This window comes from Nelumbo nucifera, chromosome 7 (assembly GCF_055504915.1).
Source record: "Nelumbo nucifera cultivar China Antique chromosome 7, China Antique-T2T, whole genome shotgun sequence".
NCBI lineage: Eukaryota > Viridiplantae > Streptophyta > Magnoliopsida > Proteales > Nelumbonaceae > Nelumbo > Nelumbo nucifera.
The window spans coordinates 30,809,892-30,832,072 of record NC_142655.1 but is presented as its reverse complement, the minus strand read 5'-3'; the positions used below and the strand labels follow the sequence as shown (position 1 = coordinate 30,832,072).

The 22,181-nt window shown below is 37.5% G+C and overlaps 1 protein-coding gene across 3 annotated transcripts in view; it reads left to right on the top strand.

Annotated features, from left to right (window-relative positions):
• The window catches only part of LOC104598235 (vacuolar sorting protein 39-like), a 102,905-nt gene that overhangs the window by 69,766 nt on the left and 10,958 nt on the right, over positions 1-22,181 (top strand). Inside the window, exons 7-11 of one of the 3 annotated variants that reach the window (XM_010260179.2) lie at positions 10,015-10,344; positions 19,934-20,155; positions 20,560-20,802; positions 21,531-21,609; positions 21,694-21,968. In XM_010260179.2, coding sequence (XP_010258481.1) covers positions 10,015-10,344; positions 19,934-20,155; positions 20,560-20,802; positions 21,531-21,609; positions 21,694-21,968 — 1,149 coding nt within the window. Of the gene's footprint in view, positions 1-10,014; positions 10,345-19,933; positions 20,156-20,559; positions 20,803-21,530; positions 21,969-22,181 lie in introns of all 3 variants that reach the window. The other 2 variants (XM_010260178.2, XM_088891692.1) reach the window with 2 other exon arrangements.

The following is a 22,181-nucleotide window of genomic DNA, read 5'->3' as shown; positions in this document are numbered from 1 at the left end:
GAGAGTTGCATGAGGAGGTCTATATGTCTCTTCCTCCAGGGATGTATGAAACAGATGTGAAAGGGAAAGTCTGCAAGCTAAAGAAATCTCTTTATGGACTTAAACAGTCCCCTAGGGCATGGTTTGAAAGGTTTAGGGCTGCCCTTGTTAACTTTGGCTATGTACAGACTTAGTCTGATCATACTCTCTTTGTGAAGAGGAGAAGATCCTTGGCAGTTTATCTGATTGTGTATGTTGATGATAATGTTATACTGGTAATGATATATCAGGGATTAATGATCTCAAATCTTTCCTTTATATAGAGTTTGAGATCAAAGATCTGGGGGAATTGAGATACTTTCTTGGCATAGAAGTTGCTCGATCTAAGGATGAAATCCTTATCTCTCAGCAAAAGTATATACTTGACTTGCTCTCTGAAACAGGGAAGATGGGTGCTAGACCAGTTGCTACTCCTATTGATATGAGTCATAAACTCTCTGCCTCAGATGGAGTATTGTTGAAAGATAAGGGAGTCTTCCAGAGGCTACTTGGGAAACTTCTCTATCTATGCATGACTAGGCCAAACATTGCATATGCTGTCAATTGCATTAGTCAATTCATGCATGCTCCCAGGGACACTTACATGGCAGCAGCAGAGCGGATTCTATGTTATTTGAAGGGTTCTCCTGGAAAGGGAATTCTATTTGCTAAGCATGGTCATATGAAACTTGAAGCCTACACAGATGATAATTGGGCCGGAAATATTGATGACAAAAGATCTACCTCTGGATACTGCAGCTTGGTGGTAGGAAATATTGTCTCTTGGAGAAGCAAGAAACAATCAGTTGTTGCCAGATCTTCAGCTGAAGCTGAATACAGAGCCATGGCTCATGGAGTTTCTGAACTACTGTGGCTTAGATCCTTGATGAAGGAATTGGGTATTGAGCATGATAAGCTATTGATGTTATACTGTGATAATCAGGCTACCATCAACATTGCTCACAATCCAGTGCAACATGACAGAACCAAACATATTGAAGTTGATAGACACTTCATTCGAGAAATAGTGGCTTCTGGAGAAGTGTGTCTACCTTTCATCACTTCTGAAGGATAGTTAGCCGATTTCCTCACCAAGGGCATTCCCAAGGCTAAACTTCAGCATGATACTAGCAAGCTTGGCATGATTGACATCTATGCTTAGCTTGCGGGGGAGTGTAGAGAAGATGGGCTGAATGGCCCATAGGCTGTTTGTCCTTTTTATCTTTTTATGTTCTTTGTTGTAATGGGCCTTAATCTGGGCCCTTATTTTTCTTATGCTATGTTTTTAATTTTCTGCCCAACTAGGGGCCTATTTGTAAATTACTAAAGTTTAAGTTAATGAAATGGGATTAGGGGTGTAAGAGGAGATTATGTTTGAAAATCTCTCTCTAAACCCTAGTTGGTGCCACCTTCTTCTTCCTCTTCTCTCTTCTTGAAACCTGATTTTTGCTTCTTTCTATCGATTCTCTGCAATATTTTAAACAGTCCTTTCATTTTAAAAGGCTGTTTTTCTTTTGAGTCTAATACCATCAAATTTCAGCCAAATTGGCAAAGATTTGACTGCTCAAAATAGTCACTTCTTTTCTTGTTGATAATACATTCTATAGGTCTACCATCCGACCCCTTTTCAATTTCTTTCTTTGGGACATGACGGTAACCTTCTTGTAACCACTTATATCAGTCCTTCCTTGGGAAACACTTGTCCTTGAGTGGATTGAGTCAAATACTTCAAGAGAATAAGGATCAATTGCACATTGTACTTCCTTTGACACCCAAAGACCATCTTCTAAGTCATTTCTCTTACATCTGATCAAATATTCTGGATGATCTTTGCCATCAAAGTGTAGAATTTGGCAAGCTAGGATGTGTCAACTTCAGCTTCTTCATCCTCTCCACCATACACATAGGAATCAGCAACTCTAAAAGTTGAGCTGATTCCTAAATTAATAGGAAAATCAATCTCGTAGACATTGTCATTAATTTTCTTAAGAATCTTGAAAGGTCCTATTTTCTTCTTACTAATCTTTTGAACAAGTCCCAGCTGGAAATCTTTCATTTCTTTAATAAACCATCACTGAGTTTCCTTCCATAAAAGTCTTTTCTTTTTTGATCTACATATACCTTGTTCCTTGCATTAGACTCCTCTATCTTCAACCAGATGGTTTCATGAAGTTTTGACATCTGATCTGCTATCTTTTCTGCTTTTAACATTGTGTTTTCTAGAGTTGAAAAGAGAAACCCTATCTAGAAAATGTGTAGGCTGCTTTCCATAAACAACCTCAAAAAGAGTTTTAACTTTGGTATGATTCCTTGAGTAGTTAAAAGCAAATTCAGCCTTAGCAATAAGCAAATAACTGCTCCCATTGTTTTGAGTGCTCTCCTACCAAACATTTCAAGAGTTTTCCCAAACTCCTATTTATGACTTCTGTTTGCATCAGTTTGGAGATGGTGAGAAGAACCACTTGCACTTCAGTCTCAAATTTCTTTCACAAATTATGCCGAAAATGGTAAAGAAACTTTGAATCCCTATTGGAAGCAATTAACTTAGGAATCCCATGAAAACAAAAAGTCCATGCTTCATCTTCCCATGGTACAGCCGGGATTGGTAAGGGGGTATATAAAGCTATATTTTGCTCGTGTCCTTTATTTGTTTGATATAAATAAAAGATGGTTGATTTTGTTTGGCCATCAGTTTGGAGATTGTGAGAAGAACTATTTTGTGGTACTCCTAAACTTCTTTCTGAAAGTATGCAAAAATGGGAAAGAAACTTGGAATCCCTATTGGAAGTTATCAACTTAGGAACCCCAGCATCATCCGTCTTCTTACAGCTGATGAATTGTGTCAGTTTAGAATTTACTAACCATAACAAGAATGGAATCTCTACCATTTTGAGATCTTGGAAATCCAAGCACAAATTCCATGCTTACATCTTCCCATGGTGCTGTTGGGATTGGTAAGGGGGTATATAAACCTGTATTTTGCATGTGCCCTTTATTTGTTTGACATATATTATACACTTGTTCAAGAGCTTATTCATGCCCCTTTTTACATTTGGCCAAAAATACTTATCTTCTACAAGTGCATAGGCTTTGTCTTTCCCAAAGTGTCCTAATCTACCTCCATGTAGATCTAATACGATAAGATTCTTTAAGAGGTTGGGGAACACCTATGTGATTTCCCTTACCGATAACCATTATCAAACATACATTCACCTTGCACTCCATTAGTACAAGTCTTCTATGTTTCAGTAGGCCAGAGTCTATAGAGTATAGTTCTTTAAGAAATTCAAACCCAACCTGAGTTTTCATGGTAGATAGCAACATTGATTTTCTACTAAGTGCATCTACCACCTTATTATTAGTTCTTGTACTTTAACACAAAAGTATAATTTTGTATAAAATCCTTATCCCTTAAGGTCTTGAAAATAGAGATAGAATGTTGCTATCCTCATCTCTTAAGATCCCTCCTATACCCGAAAGTCCTAGGTTACCTTGAATGCTCCTGTCAAAATTTAGCTTTACTACACCCTCTGTAGGAGGTCTCCAACCTACTTGTAGTCTAATCTTTTTAGAGGTTGTGGAGGCCACCTCTGCCCAACTTTTTTGAAGATCATCAAAGGAGTAATTCCTAAACAAATCTGAAGTTTTAAGCCAAAGAATTGTCCTTGTCAAAATACTTCACTACATCGATGCTTCTTTCCTTTTCTTGGAATATTCTAGTATTTCTTTCCTCTCAAATAGTCCAAGAAATAGCTGCTTTGATGTACTTCCACATTAGTTTCCCTCTCTTAGTTGGCCACCCAAAAGTAGATGAATCAAAAAGCAAATTTACTTTAGAGGGCAAGTTCCACTTGCACCCAAACAACATAAAGACCAAATTCCAAATATTAACAACAAAGGAACAATATAACAACAAGTGGTGGCAGTCCTCATTATGCACTTTACACAAAACACACAAGTTTGGGGACAAACAAAGATAATGTCTTCTTTTGCAGGTTAGCCATAGTGTTGATCTAACAATAAAAGTTTTCCCAATAGAAAACAACTATTTTAGGGGGAATGGACCTTGACCAAATTTCTTTGGTAGGGAACTCAGAAGAGGAGGGGGCAGAACAAAGGGACTTGAAGAAAGAAGCACAAGTGAAGGAACCATTCGGAGTTAGAGTCCAAATTCTTCTATCAGGTTTAGAGAGGTCCAAACAGAGTCTAGAAGAAGTGAATGCTCAAACAGACAAGCATATTCATCATCCCTTAAAACTCTATAAAACCCAAAGTCCCAATTTAGAGTCAAAGAGAGAACTAGGGGTGAAAGAACCTTGAAATAGGCTCCTTTTTAAGAAGGGAGATAAAGTAGAAAGGGGAAACGATCTTTTAGAGGTTAAGTGCCCACCCAAATATCTTCCCAAAAAAGAACAGAATTACTAGAGCATACATCATACCTTACAAAACTGAGGAATTTAGGGAGAGTGCCAAAAATTACCTTCCAAGGTGTTGTGAGCAACGCCCGTCGGGATACCCAACGTCCCAACCAGTCTTAGAGCAGCCATAAATACTAGCCACCACCTCATGCCATAATCTCTCTCTTTACAATGGCCACCTCCATAGCTACTTGTATAGAAGAGCTTCATTCTTATTGACTAACTTTCCTAGCCCTAAACCCCCTTCTTTTTTATTTCAAATCACCACTTCCTATTTGATCAAATGATCCTTTTTTTCTTCCCCTGGCTCCCACAAGGAATCCCTCATTAATTTTTCAATCCCCTTAGCTTCCCTGTTAGGTATCCTAAAGACTAACATAAAGTAGATTGGTAGGTTGGCAATTGTTGTTTAATTAAAGTTACTCTGCCCCCTAAAGAGATGTAGTTATTCTAGGCCGCCAACCTTTTTTCAAACTTTTCCACCATTGGCTTCCAAAACTGACTTTCGTTTGGGTTAGCACCTAGGAGAAGCCCTAAATAGGTCAAAGGCCACTCAAAACAGGTGCAATCTAAGAAGGCAACAATAATCTCCAATTTCTCCCCATCCAAATTTAGTTCAACCACACAATTCTTCTCAAAGTCAAATTAGAGATACTCTCAAAGAGAATAATCAAATTCTTCAAATTTCTCACTTTCACCAAGTAACAAACCTCACAAAAGATTATAATGTTGTCTACAAACTGAAGGTGAGTTATCGGAACTCTATTTCTACCAATTCTCCACCCTCTTATTGACCCAACCCTATTTGCTTCTAATAAAAGACTGCTAAAAACATCAGCAACCAAAGTGAATAAGAAAGGGGACAATGGATCACCTTGTTTTAGGCCCCTACAGGTTGAGGAAAATATCATTGACTATCCCATTGACTAGAATAGAATAATGACAGGAAATAAGGCAGCCACTAATCCATTTACACTATCTATCCCCAAAAAGACACTTTCTAAGTACCTCTAACAAGAAACTCCAATCCACTATATCATAGACCTTTTCAAGATCCAATTTACATAAGAAGCCTTGATTACTTGATCTTCTCATCTCCTCCACACATTCATTTTCTATTAAAATCTAATCAATATTTGTCTCCCCTGAATAAAAGCACCTTGAGCTTGACTGATCTGGTGGCGCCAGATCTTCTATTTATATTAGGGTGACCTAACTAATAAGATAAAAATTAAGTACAAAGACAAAAATGCCCCTGTGGCATAAGTATAACTACTGATAACAGAAAAGATTAAAAAAACTATGATGGTTTTAATGAAATATCAGATAGTTTCTAATAATATTCTAAACTTTTAAACCTTAAAAGTTTTTCAGTGAAACCTGAAATTTTTTTTGAAGGATCAAGAAAAAATTCATTCAATTGAAAAATAAAGGAATTACATCTCAACACCATTACTTGTCAAGTTGACACACCAAATACACACTAGAAGTCAAATTGAAAAGGATTGTTCATTACAAGGCTGTAATCAAGGGTACTCCAGAATCTTTCCAACAAATCAGCTTTGGACACTTGATCAAAATCTGGAAGTCTAAGGACCCAGTCTGAAATCAGATTGCTCACTGAAGTTACCAGGTATCCAATGCTTTTTGACCTGTTCTCAAGAACCCTTCTGTTTCTCTCCTTCCAGATAAACCAACAAACTGCAAAAGGAACACAGCTCCAGATAATCCTAGCTTTCTTGCTGCCACAGAGATTTGACCATTTGGAGAAGATCTCTACTGGACTCATTGGTGACACTCATCCCAAATAAAAAGGACAAAAACTTCCAAATGAGGCTTGCTACACTGCATGAGAAGAACAACTGAATCATTGTTTCTTCCTCCTGATTACACAAATAACACTAGCTGGCTAGATGCAATCCCCAAGACTTCTACCCTTCGGGGGACTAGGTTACCCTACACTCCTTTTATCTGGTCTGAACCCATTCCTTCTTTTACTAGTGCCTTGTAGAATGAATTAATAGTGAATCTTCCTTCCTTACATTCTCTCCACCATAAACCATCTTTTGTAGATCTAGTAAAGCTGGTCCCTTCTAATTTTCCCAAAAGCATGATGTACTCTTCCACTTCTTGGTCCAAAAGAGGCCTTCTGAATTTCGGGTTCCAAACCAATTGCTCCCCTCTCCACTCATAACAGTTTTCAAGGCGCCAAGGCAAGGCTAGGAGACAAGGGGGCACCTTGACACCTAGGTGATGGAATTTTTTCAAGTAAAACCATGTATCCTAGGGTAGTTCCCTAGGTTCCATAACCATATTTCCTTAATAATTATCCATAATTTTCATAAGAGAAGTATAAATTTCATGTTTAAGTCTAGAGAATCAACATTTTATGAGAAGAAAAAGAACAAAGGAAAGAAAATTCAAAAAATATAGGGGCTGAAACCCTACTTTTGTTACAGGAAAAGAAGAAAAGAAAAGGTGGAAGGAGAAGAAGATGTGGAAGAACAAAATGTGTTGATTAGACAAATTTTAAGTTCTTCCCTTGCTTATTGGTTCAAGTTTTTAAATCTTTGAGGATTCAATCAAGGATCAAAATTCCAACACGATACGCCCCGTATCGGGTGCATTGTATTGTATCATTACGATACACTTGCTTACAAGTGTTTTCGGGGACCCGCTTTTTAAAATAGTGTGTATATATATATATATATATAAATGAAATTGAAAACCAAAGAAATAAAAAATAGGGGGAGCATTGTTATATGTACTGAAACACCTGTGTCAATACACAAAGGTGTATTGATACTTTAACCCATGGGTTCAATACAATCATTAACAATGTTTGTGTTGATTAAACCCTAACAAATAAGAAAATAATAAAAAGAAATTAGTATATAAACACATAAAATGAATATTCTAGTTTAATAATGTCTATTTCATAATTATAATGTCTAAAAATTAAAAATATAAAAGCATTTTATAACATGGTGCACAAAACTGCTTGGCGACTGAGCAGGGTGAGCCTCCAAGGGTGCCTTGTCACCTAGGAACCCGCCTAGGCATCACCTAGACAACTATACTCATAACACTGGTCTATTGAAACTTGTTGGTCTGTCAACTTGTAGAATCTTGGGCAAACCTCACTCAACTTACCTACCCCAAGTCACTCATCTTCCCAAAACCTCACTCTAGAGCCATCCCCCACTTTAAACTTGACCAAACTTCTGGAACTCTTGATTGAAGCTCATGATTCCTTTCCAAACACTCACCCTATAAGAACTTACTTCCCTTGACTCCCACCCGAATCTGACCATACCATGGTGAAATCTGAAATATTGCTGAAATTTTGAGGAAATTTGTCCAAATCTCGCCAATATTGTGAACCATGGTCGCAAGTTGAATTGCTACTGCCAATGTCTAGTCGAGCAGGGTTGCAACTCAACAAAGTTATGGATGCTTATTTTCAGCCTCATAAGATGCCTTCGGATGGATTGCATTTTAGACACACTAAGGATTACTCTAGTCTTCATCTTAAAATGTCATTAGTATAATCTTGAACTGACCTGTTTCATTGGTGCAAATTTTGATATTTCTGAATTAGCAAAACTTCATAATTCAATGGCAGAAATTGACCCCTCATGACCTTTGCATTTTGCTGCCAGCAAGCTAAAAAATATCGCTTCAATCGTATGGCCACATACTTAACGTACTAGTCTTTTGAAGGTTAAAAATAATGAAACACTCTCTGCATGGCACCAAACCAATCTAGCACCTCTTTGGTGTTTCTTCACTAGAAAATGTAGGGATTTTCACTTTTACATGTGGATTTATTTTCCTAGGCTGTTTCTGAGTTTGGTGAGTTCAATACCTAACTTCCTCATAGATTTCTTCTTCATCACAAGTCTCCCACAGGTTGGTGATAGGTCTCTATTGCTTGTTTGCACCTATTCCTCCCCTTTGGTACATACTTGAAGTTGTTGCCGGTTCCTTTGTCCTCCAATATTAGCATTGGTAGGCCCTAAAATCCCTGATTGCTCCAAATATGCACAAAGATTGGCAATTTGTTGTTGTATGTCATGCCTAATCTGTTGTCTCATCACTTCTAAGTTTTCTTTAGTCACTGTTTTCCTTGTCTCCTGCAGCCTTTGGTGTTAATCTTCCTGCCTAGCCATGGATCTACCAAAATATAGATCCTCTAGTAAGTACTCTGATACAAGGTTCAAAGTATCGATACGTATCGGCCCGTATCGCCCGATACGTATCATGCCAATGGCTTCACGATACGCCCCTCCAGGGGTTGTATCGGGTCAGACCCTGGTTCAGAGGGTAACTGGGCCTTAAACCGACCCCTTTGAACCAGTTTCGAAAAAGCAAAATATAACCTAGAAAAACCACCCATTATAAGCAAAAATTTCTGAAACTTGCTCTGATACCAATTATAAGCAAAAATTTCTGATACACAATAATAGGTTTCATCAACAGGTATTAACAAGCAAATAAAGAAGAGAAAATAGAAGAGAAAACACAAATAACTTAGGCTGTGTTTGGTTTGAAGGAAAAAGTAGGGAAAGGAAGGGAAAGGTTGGGAAACCTTTACAAACCTTGTATAGGTTTCCTTACCTTTCCCTATCTTTTCCTTCAAGCCAAACATAGCTTCATACTATAGCTGTTGGCTATAGTAAAAACAGAAAACGAATTATTTATTCAGTCCATAATAGGAAAAAAAACAATAGAATAGAATAGATTGTGTTCCCTACAAGACCTGTTTGTTACTCTTTTATTAGTAGGACACTATAACTCTCTAAATCTGCCAAATATAAGAAATCAGAAGTTACTAAGATAAGTCAGCCTTTTACTGTAAATAGTAAATATAGGAATTATAATAAATGCCAGTTGGGCCCATTGCTCAACCTATTGACTAGAGCCTTGACCATGATTTGCAGATCCCCAAAACCAGTGAACTTGAAGCCATCAGTTATGGCACTTCCATGTCGGATTGAGCTGTAAATCTACAATATTTTAGTACTATAAGTGTACTTTATACCCCCAAATTTCAGCCAAATCAACCAAGATTTGATTGGTCAAAGAGTTGATTCTTCTCTTGTTGATGATGCATTCTGCAGGTCTACCATCTGACTCCTTTTTAATTTATTCCTTTTGGGACTTTCTTAGTTCAATAGATGCATCTATTGGAATTGCCATGTGATCCAAGGGGATGTGGAAATATATGGAGAATGTGTATCAATAATCTAATCTTACACAGTAGTTTCAAATAGAGTATGATATTGTGCATTAATTAATTAGAATAAAAAAGGCTACCATTCAAAACAGATATGAAGAACCATATCCTGAAGTAGTAGTTGCCTCCAACATTTATCATTATTGTAATAATTTGTTAGAAAATTGGTTCTGATGCTCCTCTTCCTCTGGTGGCAACTTAATAATCTGATAAATGTGTGGCATTATATTACCTTGTATGCATTTGGAAATTACTAAGTAGATGCGGATGTATATTTTATTACTTATTTAAGTTCTAGATGGGGGTCCATTCTCTAACAAAGAATTTATGCTTCATCAGAGCCATGGTCACATTCATATCAGCTCAGGTGCTAGGGATATGGCAGCTGCACTTGATACTGCACTCCTCCAAGCTCTTCTTCTTACTGGGCAGTCCTCAGTTGCATTAGATCTTCTGAAAGGCCCCAACTATTGTGATGTAAAAATATGTGAAGAATTCCTACAGAAGAGAAACTATAATTCAGAATTGTTAGAACTATACAAAGGCAACAACTTGCACCGTGAAGCTCTCAAGTTTCTTAACCAACTGGTTGAGGAATTAAGCCTATGCCAACCACAGTCTGGACCTACCCAGACATTTACTCCTGAAATGATTATCAAGTACCTCAAGGTGACTTCTAAATAAACATGTTCTTTTGATGTTTTGCAATCCTCAATAACTATAATTAATTTGAATCTTATAATATTATTGCTTTGATTTTTTATATGCTCAATTACCATGGAAAGGGTAATTCTTTATTATTATTTTGATTATTTTTTCCTTGCGCAGTTAAAAGCATGCTAAGACTTTCAAAACTTCTTGGTTACCTATTAGTTTGTTTCCTCACTCTCCAATTTCCTTGGACCAATGGTGCTTCCTATGACTAAAGGAACTGATGATGTTTCTTGTACTGACATGACTCACATTCTAAATATGAAAAGTGACTTAATGATGGAAGAAGTAACTTAAGTGCTTTGAGAGATTGATGACCAAACCTGTAATACCATTGTAGAGGAGTAAGGTAGGACTAAAGTGTTATGTTTGAGTCACCATCATCAAGATAATACAAATCACCGGCTTCACATCCTGCACCAATCTTCATCCTTGTCTCGAGATCCTAAAGATCTAAGAAGAAGAACAAAAAGTGATAGAGCAATTAAACAACTTAGTTAATCTATTAACAGACAACGTTAAATAGAAATTTAGGAACATACAAAATAGATGATAAAACCAAGGACGGAAGGTCGAAATTACCAACACCATAAATAGGAGAGGTAGAAACATTGGATAGGGTAATTGTTTGTGATGTGGAGAACTAAGAAAGAAACAACAACACACCTGTAGTCTCAATCTTATGATCAAAAGCTTTAGAGTTGATAATCTAATGGGATGGTTTGGATGCCAGACAAGTCATACCTGAATATGCAAGAGTAGTAGTGTTCTATTGTGAGGTAGCCTGAAGGAATCTCTCATATTCATCACATGGAACACTCATCATCTCCTTCCCAAAAGCATGTGTTGAGGGTGTTTGATTAGCCTGTTGACTATCACCTACTTTATCATTACTAGTCACAACATGGTTAGCCTATACATATCATAGCAAAAGTTAACATTTTGGCACTCCATTCCATAATATGTGCACTTCCTAGGAACATTATTGTGTCCCCTCTACCACAACCTCACCCTATATCTCAACCTCCATTGCCTCCACTACCTTGGCCAAATAAAGGTCCACCACAATTTCCTCGTACTCCATGAGCTCTACCCCTATTACCATGATGCCCCCTCTTGCAAACCACTAAGGCAGACCTATTAAAAGCAGTAGTTGTCTCTGCAAGTGCAAAGGAAACCCAATGGAGAGAGAAGAGTATAAATCCACCCAATATCTCTGCTCTAACAGGTTTATATTCTTGCATCAAGCTACTTCCGTTGTTGTTATTGAACTTTACATCTGAGGTTAAGGGGTGGTAGACATTGAGTTCATTTTTGAAATTCCTCATACTAACATAGTACTCTTCAAGACTTTGATTTCCTTGTTGCAAATTGAAGTACTCTTGAAAGAGTTTATATGCTCTTATAGTGTTGTCTTGACCAGAATAAAGCTTCTTAGCATGGTCCCATATTTCTTTATTGTATCTAAAAACATAAAATTCACACTTTTTTTAATTCATTACTATTCCACAACCATGACATGATTTGACCATCTTCTTGCTCCCACACAAAGTATATTATATACTAATGAGATGCAATAGGTGAGAAAGGACCATTGTTCCCTTCTCTAGTTTAAGAAAGAATAAAAGAGTTGTACAATGATATGGTACATAAGATACACAATAAAAGGGTGCTCCAAAATAGGAAAAATATGAAATCATCCCGTCTCACAACACTTTCTACTACACTGGTTTCAGTCCTAGGGTAAGAGAGAGAGAGTAGAAGGAGAAGAAGAGGAAGAGAAGAGAAAACCTTTGGTTCAGCTAGAGAGAACTCGATCAATCTTCCTAGCTGACCAGATCTTATTTATATGCTTGTATCAGAGATACAAAGACACTTATGTCCCTAATTAAGTATGAGGCATATTACTTAAATTGAAACATAATGGACATAACTCCACTCAAGAAAATAAGGTATAAAGACCATAATACTCCTTGACTGCCGACTCTAACAATTATGAATATACGATAGTAGAGATGTGCCCAAATGTTTTCTACGATTTTTTTTATATTTTTTATACTTTTATGTGTTTTCATCTTTTTAATTTTTATAATAATAATAAACCAAAAGTTGACACACTTAACCCAAAACGTTGAATTGTTGACTTGTCACCAAGAAAACAACTCCATTTTTGGGTTAGTCTTAAATTTGTATTTCATTTCTAATATGGAATAAAAACAAATATTCTTTGTCACACTTATTTTTCTTTGAAAGAATGAGAACCAAAAATGAGAATTAGTTCCATAAATATTGTTGAGTTATGGGTCGATTTTATTTGTATTTATTTACATAACTTAGTTAGGTAGTTGTTGGCCTTAGGCCCATTAGTTTATGTTTAAGTTAAGTGTGACTTTTCAGCTTCTTATAAGTAGCCGACTTACCAAGGGCATACTTATACTTGTACGCTCTTTATTTATGAGTATATAATCTAATGAAAGGCGGCCAAATTTTTTTTTTAGGTTTCTCCTCCATTCTCTTCTATCTCTCTTCTCTTTCTTTCTAGCAGAAACCTTTTCCTGTCTTCTTTCTCTTCTTTCTTTTACAAATTTTATATCAAAACAGGTTATCAAAACTTTTCTACTTGGTATCAGAGCCAGGTTAAAGGTTTCTTGAGCTGCTCCATCATGCAGCCCTAGATCGGCCGACTGCATGATGAGGTAAAGGGCTGATTGAAGACTTCAGGTAAGCCCAGTTCTTGGATTTTTAGGTTAATTTGCAATCCCTTGTAACTGCTCTAGGGTTTACCACCAAAATCAAGAAGAACTGGAGAAAGGGGGAGAGTCCTGATTTAGTAGGACTCTTTAGTTTTGACCTAGGAAGTGGCACTCTAGTTTTTTAGGGTTCCTAGTTTTTCTGAAGAGGGTGGTTCAAGTCCCAACTTTTTTGGAGAACTTTGGAGGGAGCAGCAGCCTCTTCTCTCTCATCTCCCGCTCTTATGGAAAAAGGAATCTTTGGAGGAAGGGGCTTCTGGGGTACCAGAAAGGTGTTTGAAGTTTCTGAAGGAGATAAACACCTCTCTTTTCATTTCAAATTGATTTTCTAATCCTTTTTGGGAGTTATGGAGGATTGTGGAGTTGAAAACAAACTTGGAAGTGAAATGGGACAAGAGGGAGGAGGTGCTAGAGACCTCTTCGGGGTTGGGACCATCACTACAATCAAGTTACATGGTACAAACTACTTAGAGTGGTTACAATCTGCAAAGATGGCCATTGGTGCTTGTGAGAAATTGGGGTATGTCAACGGTGAGGAAAAGAAACCTGAAACTAACTACTCCTGATGGGTACAGGAGAACTACATGATGATGACTTGGTTGTGCAATTCTATGCTGCCCCATATAAGTAAACTTTTTATGGGCTAACACAACCAAGGAGATTTGGGATGGAGTTGCAGAAACCTATTCACAGAATGAGAATGTTGCTAGAGCCTACTAGTTGAAAAACCAAGTGATTGCAAACAGGCAAGGAGATAAATTTGTTGTTATTTACTTTTCAGCCCTCAAAACCTTATGGCAGGAGATAGATGATTTGGAGATTGTGGTTTGGGAAAGTAGCAAGGATACAAAAACTTATCAGAAGTTGGTAGAGAAGAATAGGGTTTTTGAGTTTCTAGTTGGACTTAACCCTGAATATGACATTGCGCGGCAGTATATTCTTTCCAAAGACAGTGTAACTCTCTCTCGGGCATATGTGATGATGAGGAATGTGAAGCCAAGCCTTGAGTAGTTAGCTATGGTTAGCACAGTGAAGCCTAAGCCAAGTGGAGACAAGGGTGGAAATGAACCTAGGAAGGAGGACAAGAAAGATCTGATCTGTGACTACTGTAAGAAGTCTAAACATACCAAAGATACCTGCTGGAAGCTTTACCCACACCTTGTGCCTAGCCGACTCAGAAACAATAAGGGAAATGTGAATATGGCAATGACTGGTGACTTACCAGGACCCCCTACTACAGCTTTCCTAGAGTCTGTTGCAACAACTGTAGTGAGGGCTGAATTGGAGAGATATAGGCAATTTCTGAATCAGAGGGATATAGTCAGTTCCAACCCATTATCAAGCAGACAGCAGGGTACAGGTGGATTAGGAGGTAGCCATTTTACTTCATTTGCACATACAAGTAGTTCACATGCCACTACAAACTATGTTTCCACTAGAAGTAAGGAGGTACCTCATTGGATTATAGACTCAGGAGCCTCAAAACATATGACCAACATTTCCACCATTTTCTCCTCATACCACCTCTGCTCTAGTAGAGATAGAGTCTCCACGGCTAATGGATCACATTCTTCCCATTGCTAGAAAAGGGTCTGTCAAGATAACCGATACCATTACCCTACCTTTTGTCCTTCATGTCTCTAGACTGAGTACTAACCTTTTATCTGTTAGTAGCTTGACAAAGAATTTGAATTGTTCAGTGATTCTTTCTCCTAGTCATTGTGTTTTGCAGGATCTGGAATCAAAGAGGACGATTGGGAGTGGTCGTGAGGTGAATGGAATCTATCTTCTTAATGTGCTTCTTAGTCATCAGAGTCATCATGTCAGCAGGGGTATCGAGTCAAAGACAATGGGTCAGCGTTTCTTGTTTCCGTAGTTGTTTAAGTCTATCAGTATGTCCAGTTTGGAGTGTGAAGGTTGAGAGCTTGGAATGCATTGTAGACATTTCCTTTAAAGAAAGTAATAAAAGATGTTCTTTTGCTTTTGATATTGTCCATAATGATGTGTGGGGACCATATCATGTTTCCTCTATGGGTGGATATTAGTATTTTCTTCTGTTGTGGATGATTATTCTCGATATTCTTGGCTATATTTGATGAGATCCCATAATGAGGTACCATCTTTGGTTCAACAATTTCATCAGATGGTGCTAACGTAGTTTGGGGTGCGAGTGAAAGTGTTTAGATCAAACAATGCCAGGGAATATTTTGAAAAAAAAAATGTTATCATACCTATTAGAGCATGGAGTAATCCATCAAAGCAGTTGTTCATACACTCCACAACAGAATGGTGTAGCAAAAAGGAAGAACAGACATGTTGTGGAAGTTGCAAGAAGCATGATGTTGAGCTCTACTGTTATAGTTCGTTTTGGGGGTGATGTAGTTTCCCGTGTTCTTGGATATAGCACTCTGTTCAGCCTTCTTTTTCCCGAGGGGGAGATGCTCCATATTCCTCTAAGGGTGTTTGGATGTGTATGCTTTGTCCATGTTCTTGGTCTTCACCGCTCGAAGTTGGACCCTAAGGCGAAGAAGTGTGTCTTCCTTGGGTATGCAGGAAATTAGAAGGGGTATTGTTGCTATGACCCAGTCTTCGGGAGTCCGTATGTTACTATGGATGTCACCTTTTTTGAGTCCACATCTTTTTCTGTAGAGGGTTTCTCAGGGGGCATGTTTTGGGGAAGGAAGTGAACAATCTATACCACTTCCGGTTCCAACCCCCTTATCCACTCTAGTGTCTGACCCACCTATTTCACCCACCTTACCACCTCCCTTACGTCATGTTTCTCAGTGTTTTACACGATAGCACCTACGACTGCACAAGGAGGTTGATTCCACAGTAGAGGAACCCATATAACTCCCTATCGGCTCATTGGAGATTCTAGGTTCGACTGACACTAACCCAGGTATGCCCTTGCTTCCTCTAATGGTTTAGTTCCTATTGATACTACTACCCTTGCTCCTAACCCCATTGCAGATGACCTTGATCTTCCTATTGCATTCAAAAAAGGGAATAGAAAGTGTATTGCTCATTGCATCTCACACTATCTTTCCTGCAATGGATTATTTGCTTACTACCAAGCCTTCCTTTCCTCCCTCGACTCTATGTCTATAGACTCTATACCCAAGGGTGTTAGTGAGGCTCTCTTCAAACCTGAGTGGAAAGCACCTATGCAAGAGGACATGAAAGCTTTGATTAAAAATCAGACATGGGAGATTGTGGATCTACCAAAAGGCAAGGAGACAATTGGATGCAGATGGGTTTATACAGTGAAATACAAGGCTAATGGGAGTATAGAAAGGTATAAGGCGAGGCTGGTTGCGAAAGGGTACACTCAGACTTATGGCATAGATTACTTGGAAACTTCTGCACCAGTGGCAAAGATGAACTCATTTCGGATTCTTCTATCTCTAGCAGGTACATACTCTTGATCACTCTTCCAACTTGATGTGAATAATGCTTTTCTCAATGGGGATTTGCAAGAGGAGGTGTATATGGATATTCTAGCTGATTTCTACAATGATGTGGAAAAGGGAAAGGTATGCAGGTTGAAGAAGTCTCTATATGGTTTGAAGCAATCACCCAGAGCTTGGTTTGACAGGTTTAAAAGTGCATTGGTTGTATTTGGCTATACTCAAACTCAATCTGATCACACTCTGTGAAGAGGAGGGGTCACAGGTGTTAGTTTTGATAGTGTATGTGGATGGCATTGTAGTTACAAGAAATGATTTGAGTGAGATTGATACCTTGAAGAAGAATCTGATTGAAATTAAGGATCTTGGGGAGCTGAAGTACTTTCTAGGCATTGAGGTAGGTCCAATGCATTGGATCTTCATCTCACAGACAAAGTATGTTCTAGATTTACAAGAAACAGGGAAACTTGGGGCAAAGGCAGATGATACACCTATTGATCAGAACCACAAGATAAATGCTTCAGAAGGTGAACTAGTGAAGGGTGTCGGGAGGAATCAGAGATTAGTGGAACAGTTGCTATACTTGTGTATGACACAACCGGACATCTCTTATGCAGTGAGTGTGGTGAGTCAAAACATGCATGCCCCACGAGTTCAACACTAGGAGGCTATTGATAGGACACTTTCCTATTTTAAGGGACACCCAGGTGGAGGCATATTGTTTGCTGACCATGGACAATTGAAGTTAGGGGCTTACACAGATGTTGATTGGGCAGAATGTCTAAATGATAGGAGATCTACATCAAAAGTTTGCACTCTTGTTGTGGCAAGGTCAAGTGTAGAGGCTGAACACAAAGCCATGGCACATGGTATTTTAGAGCTCCTCTGGATCCGTTCCTTGTTAGGGAGATTGGGATTGAGGCAGAAAAACCTATGATGATATACTATGACAATCAAGTAGCAATTAACATTGCCTACAACCTAGTTCAGCATGATAGGACGAAGCACATTGAAGTGAACAGACATAAATAAGGGAAAGGGTGACCTCCGAAGAAGTTTGCTTTCTATATGTTGCATCTGACTTGCAGCTTGTTGATGTTCTTACAAAAGGTGTTGCAAAAAACAAGCTGGAGCATGATTTACGCAAATTGATAATGTGTGACATTTATTCCCAACTTGAGGGGGAGTGTTGAGTTGTGGGCTGATTTTATTTGTTTTTATTTACATTAGTTAGGTAGTTGTTGGGACTTAGGCCTATTAGTTTATAAGTTAAGTGTGACTTTTCAGCTTCTTACAAGTAGCTGACTTACCAAGGGCATACTTGTACTTGTACACTCTTTATTTATGAGTATATAATCTAATGAAAGGGGCAGCCAGATTTTTTTTAGGCTTCTCCTCCATTCTCTTCTCTCTCTCTTCTCTTTTTTTCTAGCATAAACCTTTTCCTGTCTTCTTTCTCTTCTTTCTTTTACAGATTTTATATCAAAACTTTTCTATAATATAAGACTTGATGAGAGGGAATTGAATGAGGAGAAATGTAGTAGTTCAAATTACATTTTGTACACTCACAATTAAAGAGAGACCAAATTCAAAAATAGGGGTTTTCTAGTGAAGAATATGATTGAATGAATGTTAATGGAAGTTAATACCTTAAATGTAAGACATAATGAGAGGGATTTGAATGAAGAGAAAAGTGGTTGTTCAAATTGCAATTCTGTCTTTACAATTATAGAGGAACCAAATTTAAAAATTGGGGTATTTTAGTGAAACAAAAGTTACACACCCTCATTCACACTTTTAATAGTATATATAGATAGATGTCATTTGCACATTCAAATAATTAGGGGAGATCATAACAATTGGTTTTTTATTACTACCACTCTCTCTTGCCGTTGCCATAATGTGACCCACTCAGAACTGTCGACACTACTACACTTATACAACCACTAATTCACAAAAACAAACACCCACAAATGAAATCTTCTATTTACTGGGCATTACAAGAGTCTACTTACCACCTATGCAGCACTATTCAATCCACATAGCAAAAAGAAAAATGTAAGAGAGAAACCTAATCACATTCAGCCATCATCTTCACCATGAAAACCCTAATACAGCTTCAGTTAACATCTACACTGTCAATCATCATAAAAACCATCTTGATAACTGCTTAATAGGACTCACACCACCAAATGAACACTAGGGTTGTCACTCATAGTGAGAACAGTTGACTGGGTAGAAGAAAATAGGTCGTCGTAGCCTCCTATTGATCTATTCTTTACACTGCAACCCAGAAATTAAAAAAAAAAAAGAAAACAAATATGAACCAATCGCAATCTCCTAGAGAGTAGAAAATCACAGCTTACTTTGCACTTTTTAGTGCTCTGGTACCATGTTATAATGGTTTGGTTTCTCTGTAATTGTAGTGCTAGGTCAAGAAGAAAGGAGAAAAAGATTATAGAAAGAATGATCGAACTGGAGAGAATGAGTTCTCAGCCCAGCTGATCAATTTATTATACAGGTTTGCAAGATATGTACAAAGACTATCATGCCCCTACTTAAGGGACATGTAACTTAAAGCAAGACTAAAAGGTCTAATTATATCTCATAAATAAGAAGCATAAAGACAAAAATAACCCTAACCAGTTGATCTAACAAACACAATACCTGGCATGATGATTAATGATGAGGTAATCACCAATCAAGAGGATATAAAATAAATTTTTGTTAATCACTACAAGGACCTTGTGATTTCACCACCATCAATCAGAATGGATATAGGGGGGGTAGCCTTTCAATCTTAGGGAAAACTAAGGAAGTCCTCCAGAATGCTAATCCAAGAAATTCTAAGATCTCTAGGAGAAACTATAACATTTTAATTTATCAACAAAAGTCTATTATACATTGACAACTAAAGACTTGAGTTGTCAGTCTCAACCATTCTTCTAGTGACTCATCAAAAAAAAAGTTTGGTTCAAGTAAAAACATATAAAATGATCAAAGTACTCCTGAAAATCATAGAAATAAGTTTAAATTTTAAATAACCTAAAAATCATGGTAGCACCACATCCTGTCAGTGAATTGGCTACAACCAATTCAAATCATGTCCACTCTACATATTTTGAAATTATTATCTAATCAAATAGGCATTCCCACCAGTTCTACAAACATGTTTGTAAATATTTTCAAGTACCAAATGATGCCAAAAGTCTTGAAATTATGAGCTGCTCAACATATTTTGATTTCGCTTCCTAGTTCATACCTATTATTAATCATTTATTTTGCTGAGTAACTTCTTGAGGAATTTACATTTTTCAATCTAACAATAATAGAAAATGAATATGAGAAGCTGGATCTAACTCGATTTTGATGGATTTTCTTCTGCAGCCTCTTTGTGCAACTGATCCAATGCTTGTTTTGGAATATTCAACATTTGTTCTTCAAAGCTGTCCAGCACAAACAATTGAGCTCTTTTTGTCTGGAAACCTCTCAGCAGACTTGGTCAATTCATACTTAAAGCAGAATGCACCAAGGATGCAAGCTACATATTTAGAGCTTATGCTGTCAATGAATGAGAATAGAATCTCTACAAATTTGCAAAATGAACTGGTTACAAACTTCTTAACTATGACATTTTCCATTTCTAGGAGCAAAAAAAAAAACAAGGACTAGATTTAGAATTGGTGAGCCTGTGTAACAATTGGTTGATGTCCTACAGAGTAACCAAGATTCCCAGGTTAAATTCTTGGTTGCTTATCAAAATAAAAAGTACAGACAATATGAAAGAGGAAGAAACAATGTAAGCAAAAATCGCACAATTAAAATGGAAAAGAAAAGAAAAAACCTACCCCAGGAGGAGAAAATGCCACAACAGAGGTAGTAGCCAAATAGAAAGACAAGCTAAATGCAAACTGAGTCTAAATTGGACAGCGGAGAAGTTTAAATAGCTAACTTTTGTTTTCTTTTTCCTTTCAATTTCATGGAATGTTAGTTGAAGTTTTGAATATCTACAGGTGCTAATCTATCTTGCCGAAGTACTTGACTGGCATGCGGAAATAACTATTGAACATATGTGGGATGAGAAAGCCTATTCCCCCATCAGAAAGAAGCTATTATCTGCTTTAGAGGGCATATCTGGATACAACCCAGAGGTGGTGTTGAAGCGCCTACCAGCAGATGCTTTATACGAGGAGCGTGCAATTTTATTGGGGAAGATGAATCAACATCAGCTTGCTTTGGCTTTGTATGTTCATAAGGTAAATTTTCAATACCAGAGATGTAAGTTTTCCTGCTACTCTAATGAAGAAAGATCCTAAGTTTTTCTTTTACTTTGCAGGTTATTAACAGGAGGTGTGGTTATATTAGTGTTATATTTCTTTTCTTCCCGTACACATGGAGAGATGTGAGTGATTTGGACTGCAAGTCCAACTGACCTCATAAAAAAGTCTCCTAGGCAAAAGATGTTATGCAACCTGATGATGGGGGTCATTAGATCAGTTTGACTATAGGTTCAATGGCCTCTTTAAGGGGGTTCCTTAGTTGGTGGTTTAGGGACCATTTTATATATTTATATCCATGATGTGTACAGTAGAGATTCATGGTTTTACTATAATACCATCTTTCTTCCTATGTACTGTTTTCCCTCATATTTTCCTACAACATATGTTTTTTTTTTATCCTTTTGTTCCTTGTATAGCAATGCTGCTCTGTCAAATATTACCATGAAATTTTAAGAAAATAGCTTTTTTACACTTTACAGTTCTCACAGACACAATGTATACATATATAAGTGTAATAATATACACATGTAACAACAAAGGAAAAAATCTATGCTTCTGGAAAGACATGATACCGCAAGAGCTTTGAAATACCACCACATTAGTTATCACTTCTATGATAATGGTTGATTTGTTACAAGTTTTTTCGGTATCATAGTCGAATTGGCACTTGGTAACATGAAGTTTTATGGTAATGAATTTTGCAGCTTCAATGTCCTGAATTGGCACTTGCATATTGCGACCGAGTTTATGATGTTGGACAACATCAACCTTCAAAACCATGTGGTAACATATATTTGACACTTCTGCAAATATATCTAAATCCTTGGAGAACAACAAAGGAATTTGAACGACAAACCATGAATCTAGTGTCTGCTCAGAGTACTGGCAGCCAGAAGGTTGGATCAGCCAAAGCTAAAGTTGGCCGTGGAGCTAAAAAAATTGCTGAGATAGAAGGTGCAGAGGACTTACGATTCAGTCCCAGTGGCACTGATAGTGGGCGAAGTGATGGTGAGGGAGATGAACCAAGCCAAGAAGGAGCTTTCATTATGCTTGAAGAAGCCCTAGATCTTTTGGGACGAAGGTGGGATAGGGTCAATGGAGGTCAAGCCCTCAAACTCTTGCCAAGGGAGATAAAGTTGCAGGTATGTGATAAATAGTTAAAAGTTTTAGGGTTCTCTTTCCATTAGCATAAATATATAGTTATATATTGTAAATATAGAATAAATATTTTAATGCGTCAAACATCTAACAATGAATAATCTTACCCCATCAAATGCTCCATACCAGACAAGATCAGCTTTTAATGCCATACACTGTCTCTCCCTTCTCCTTTCCCTACATCCTTGAACTTGCTT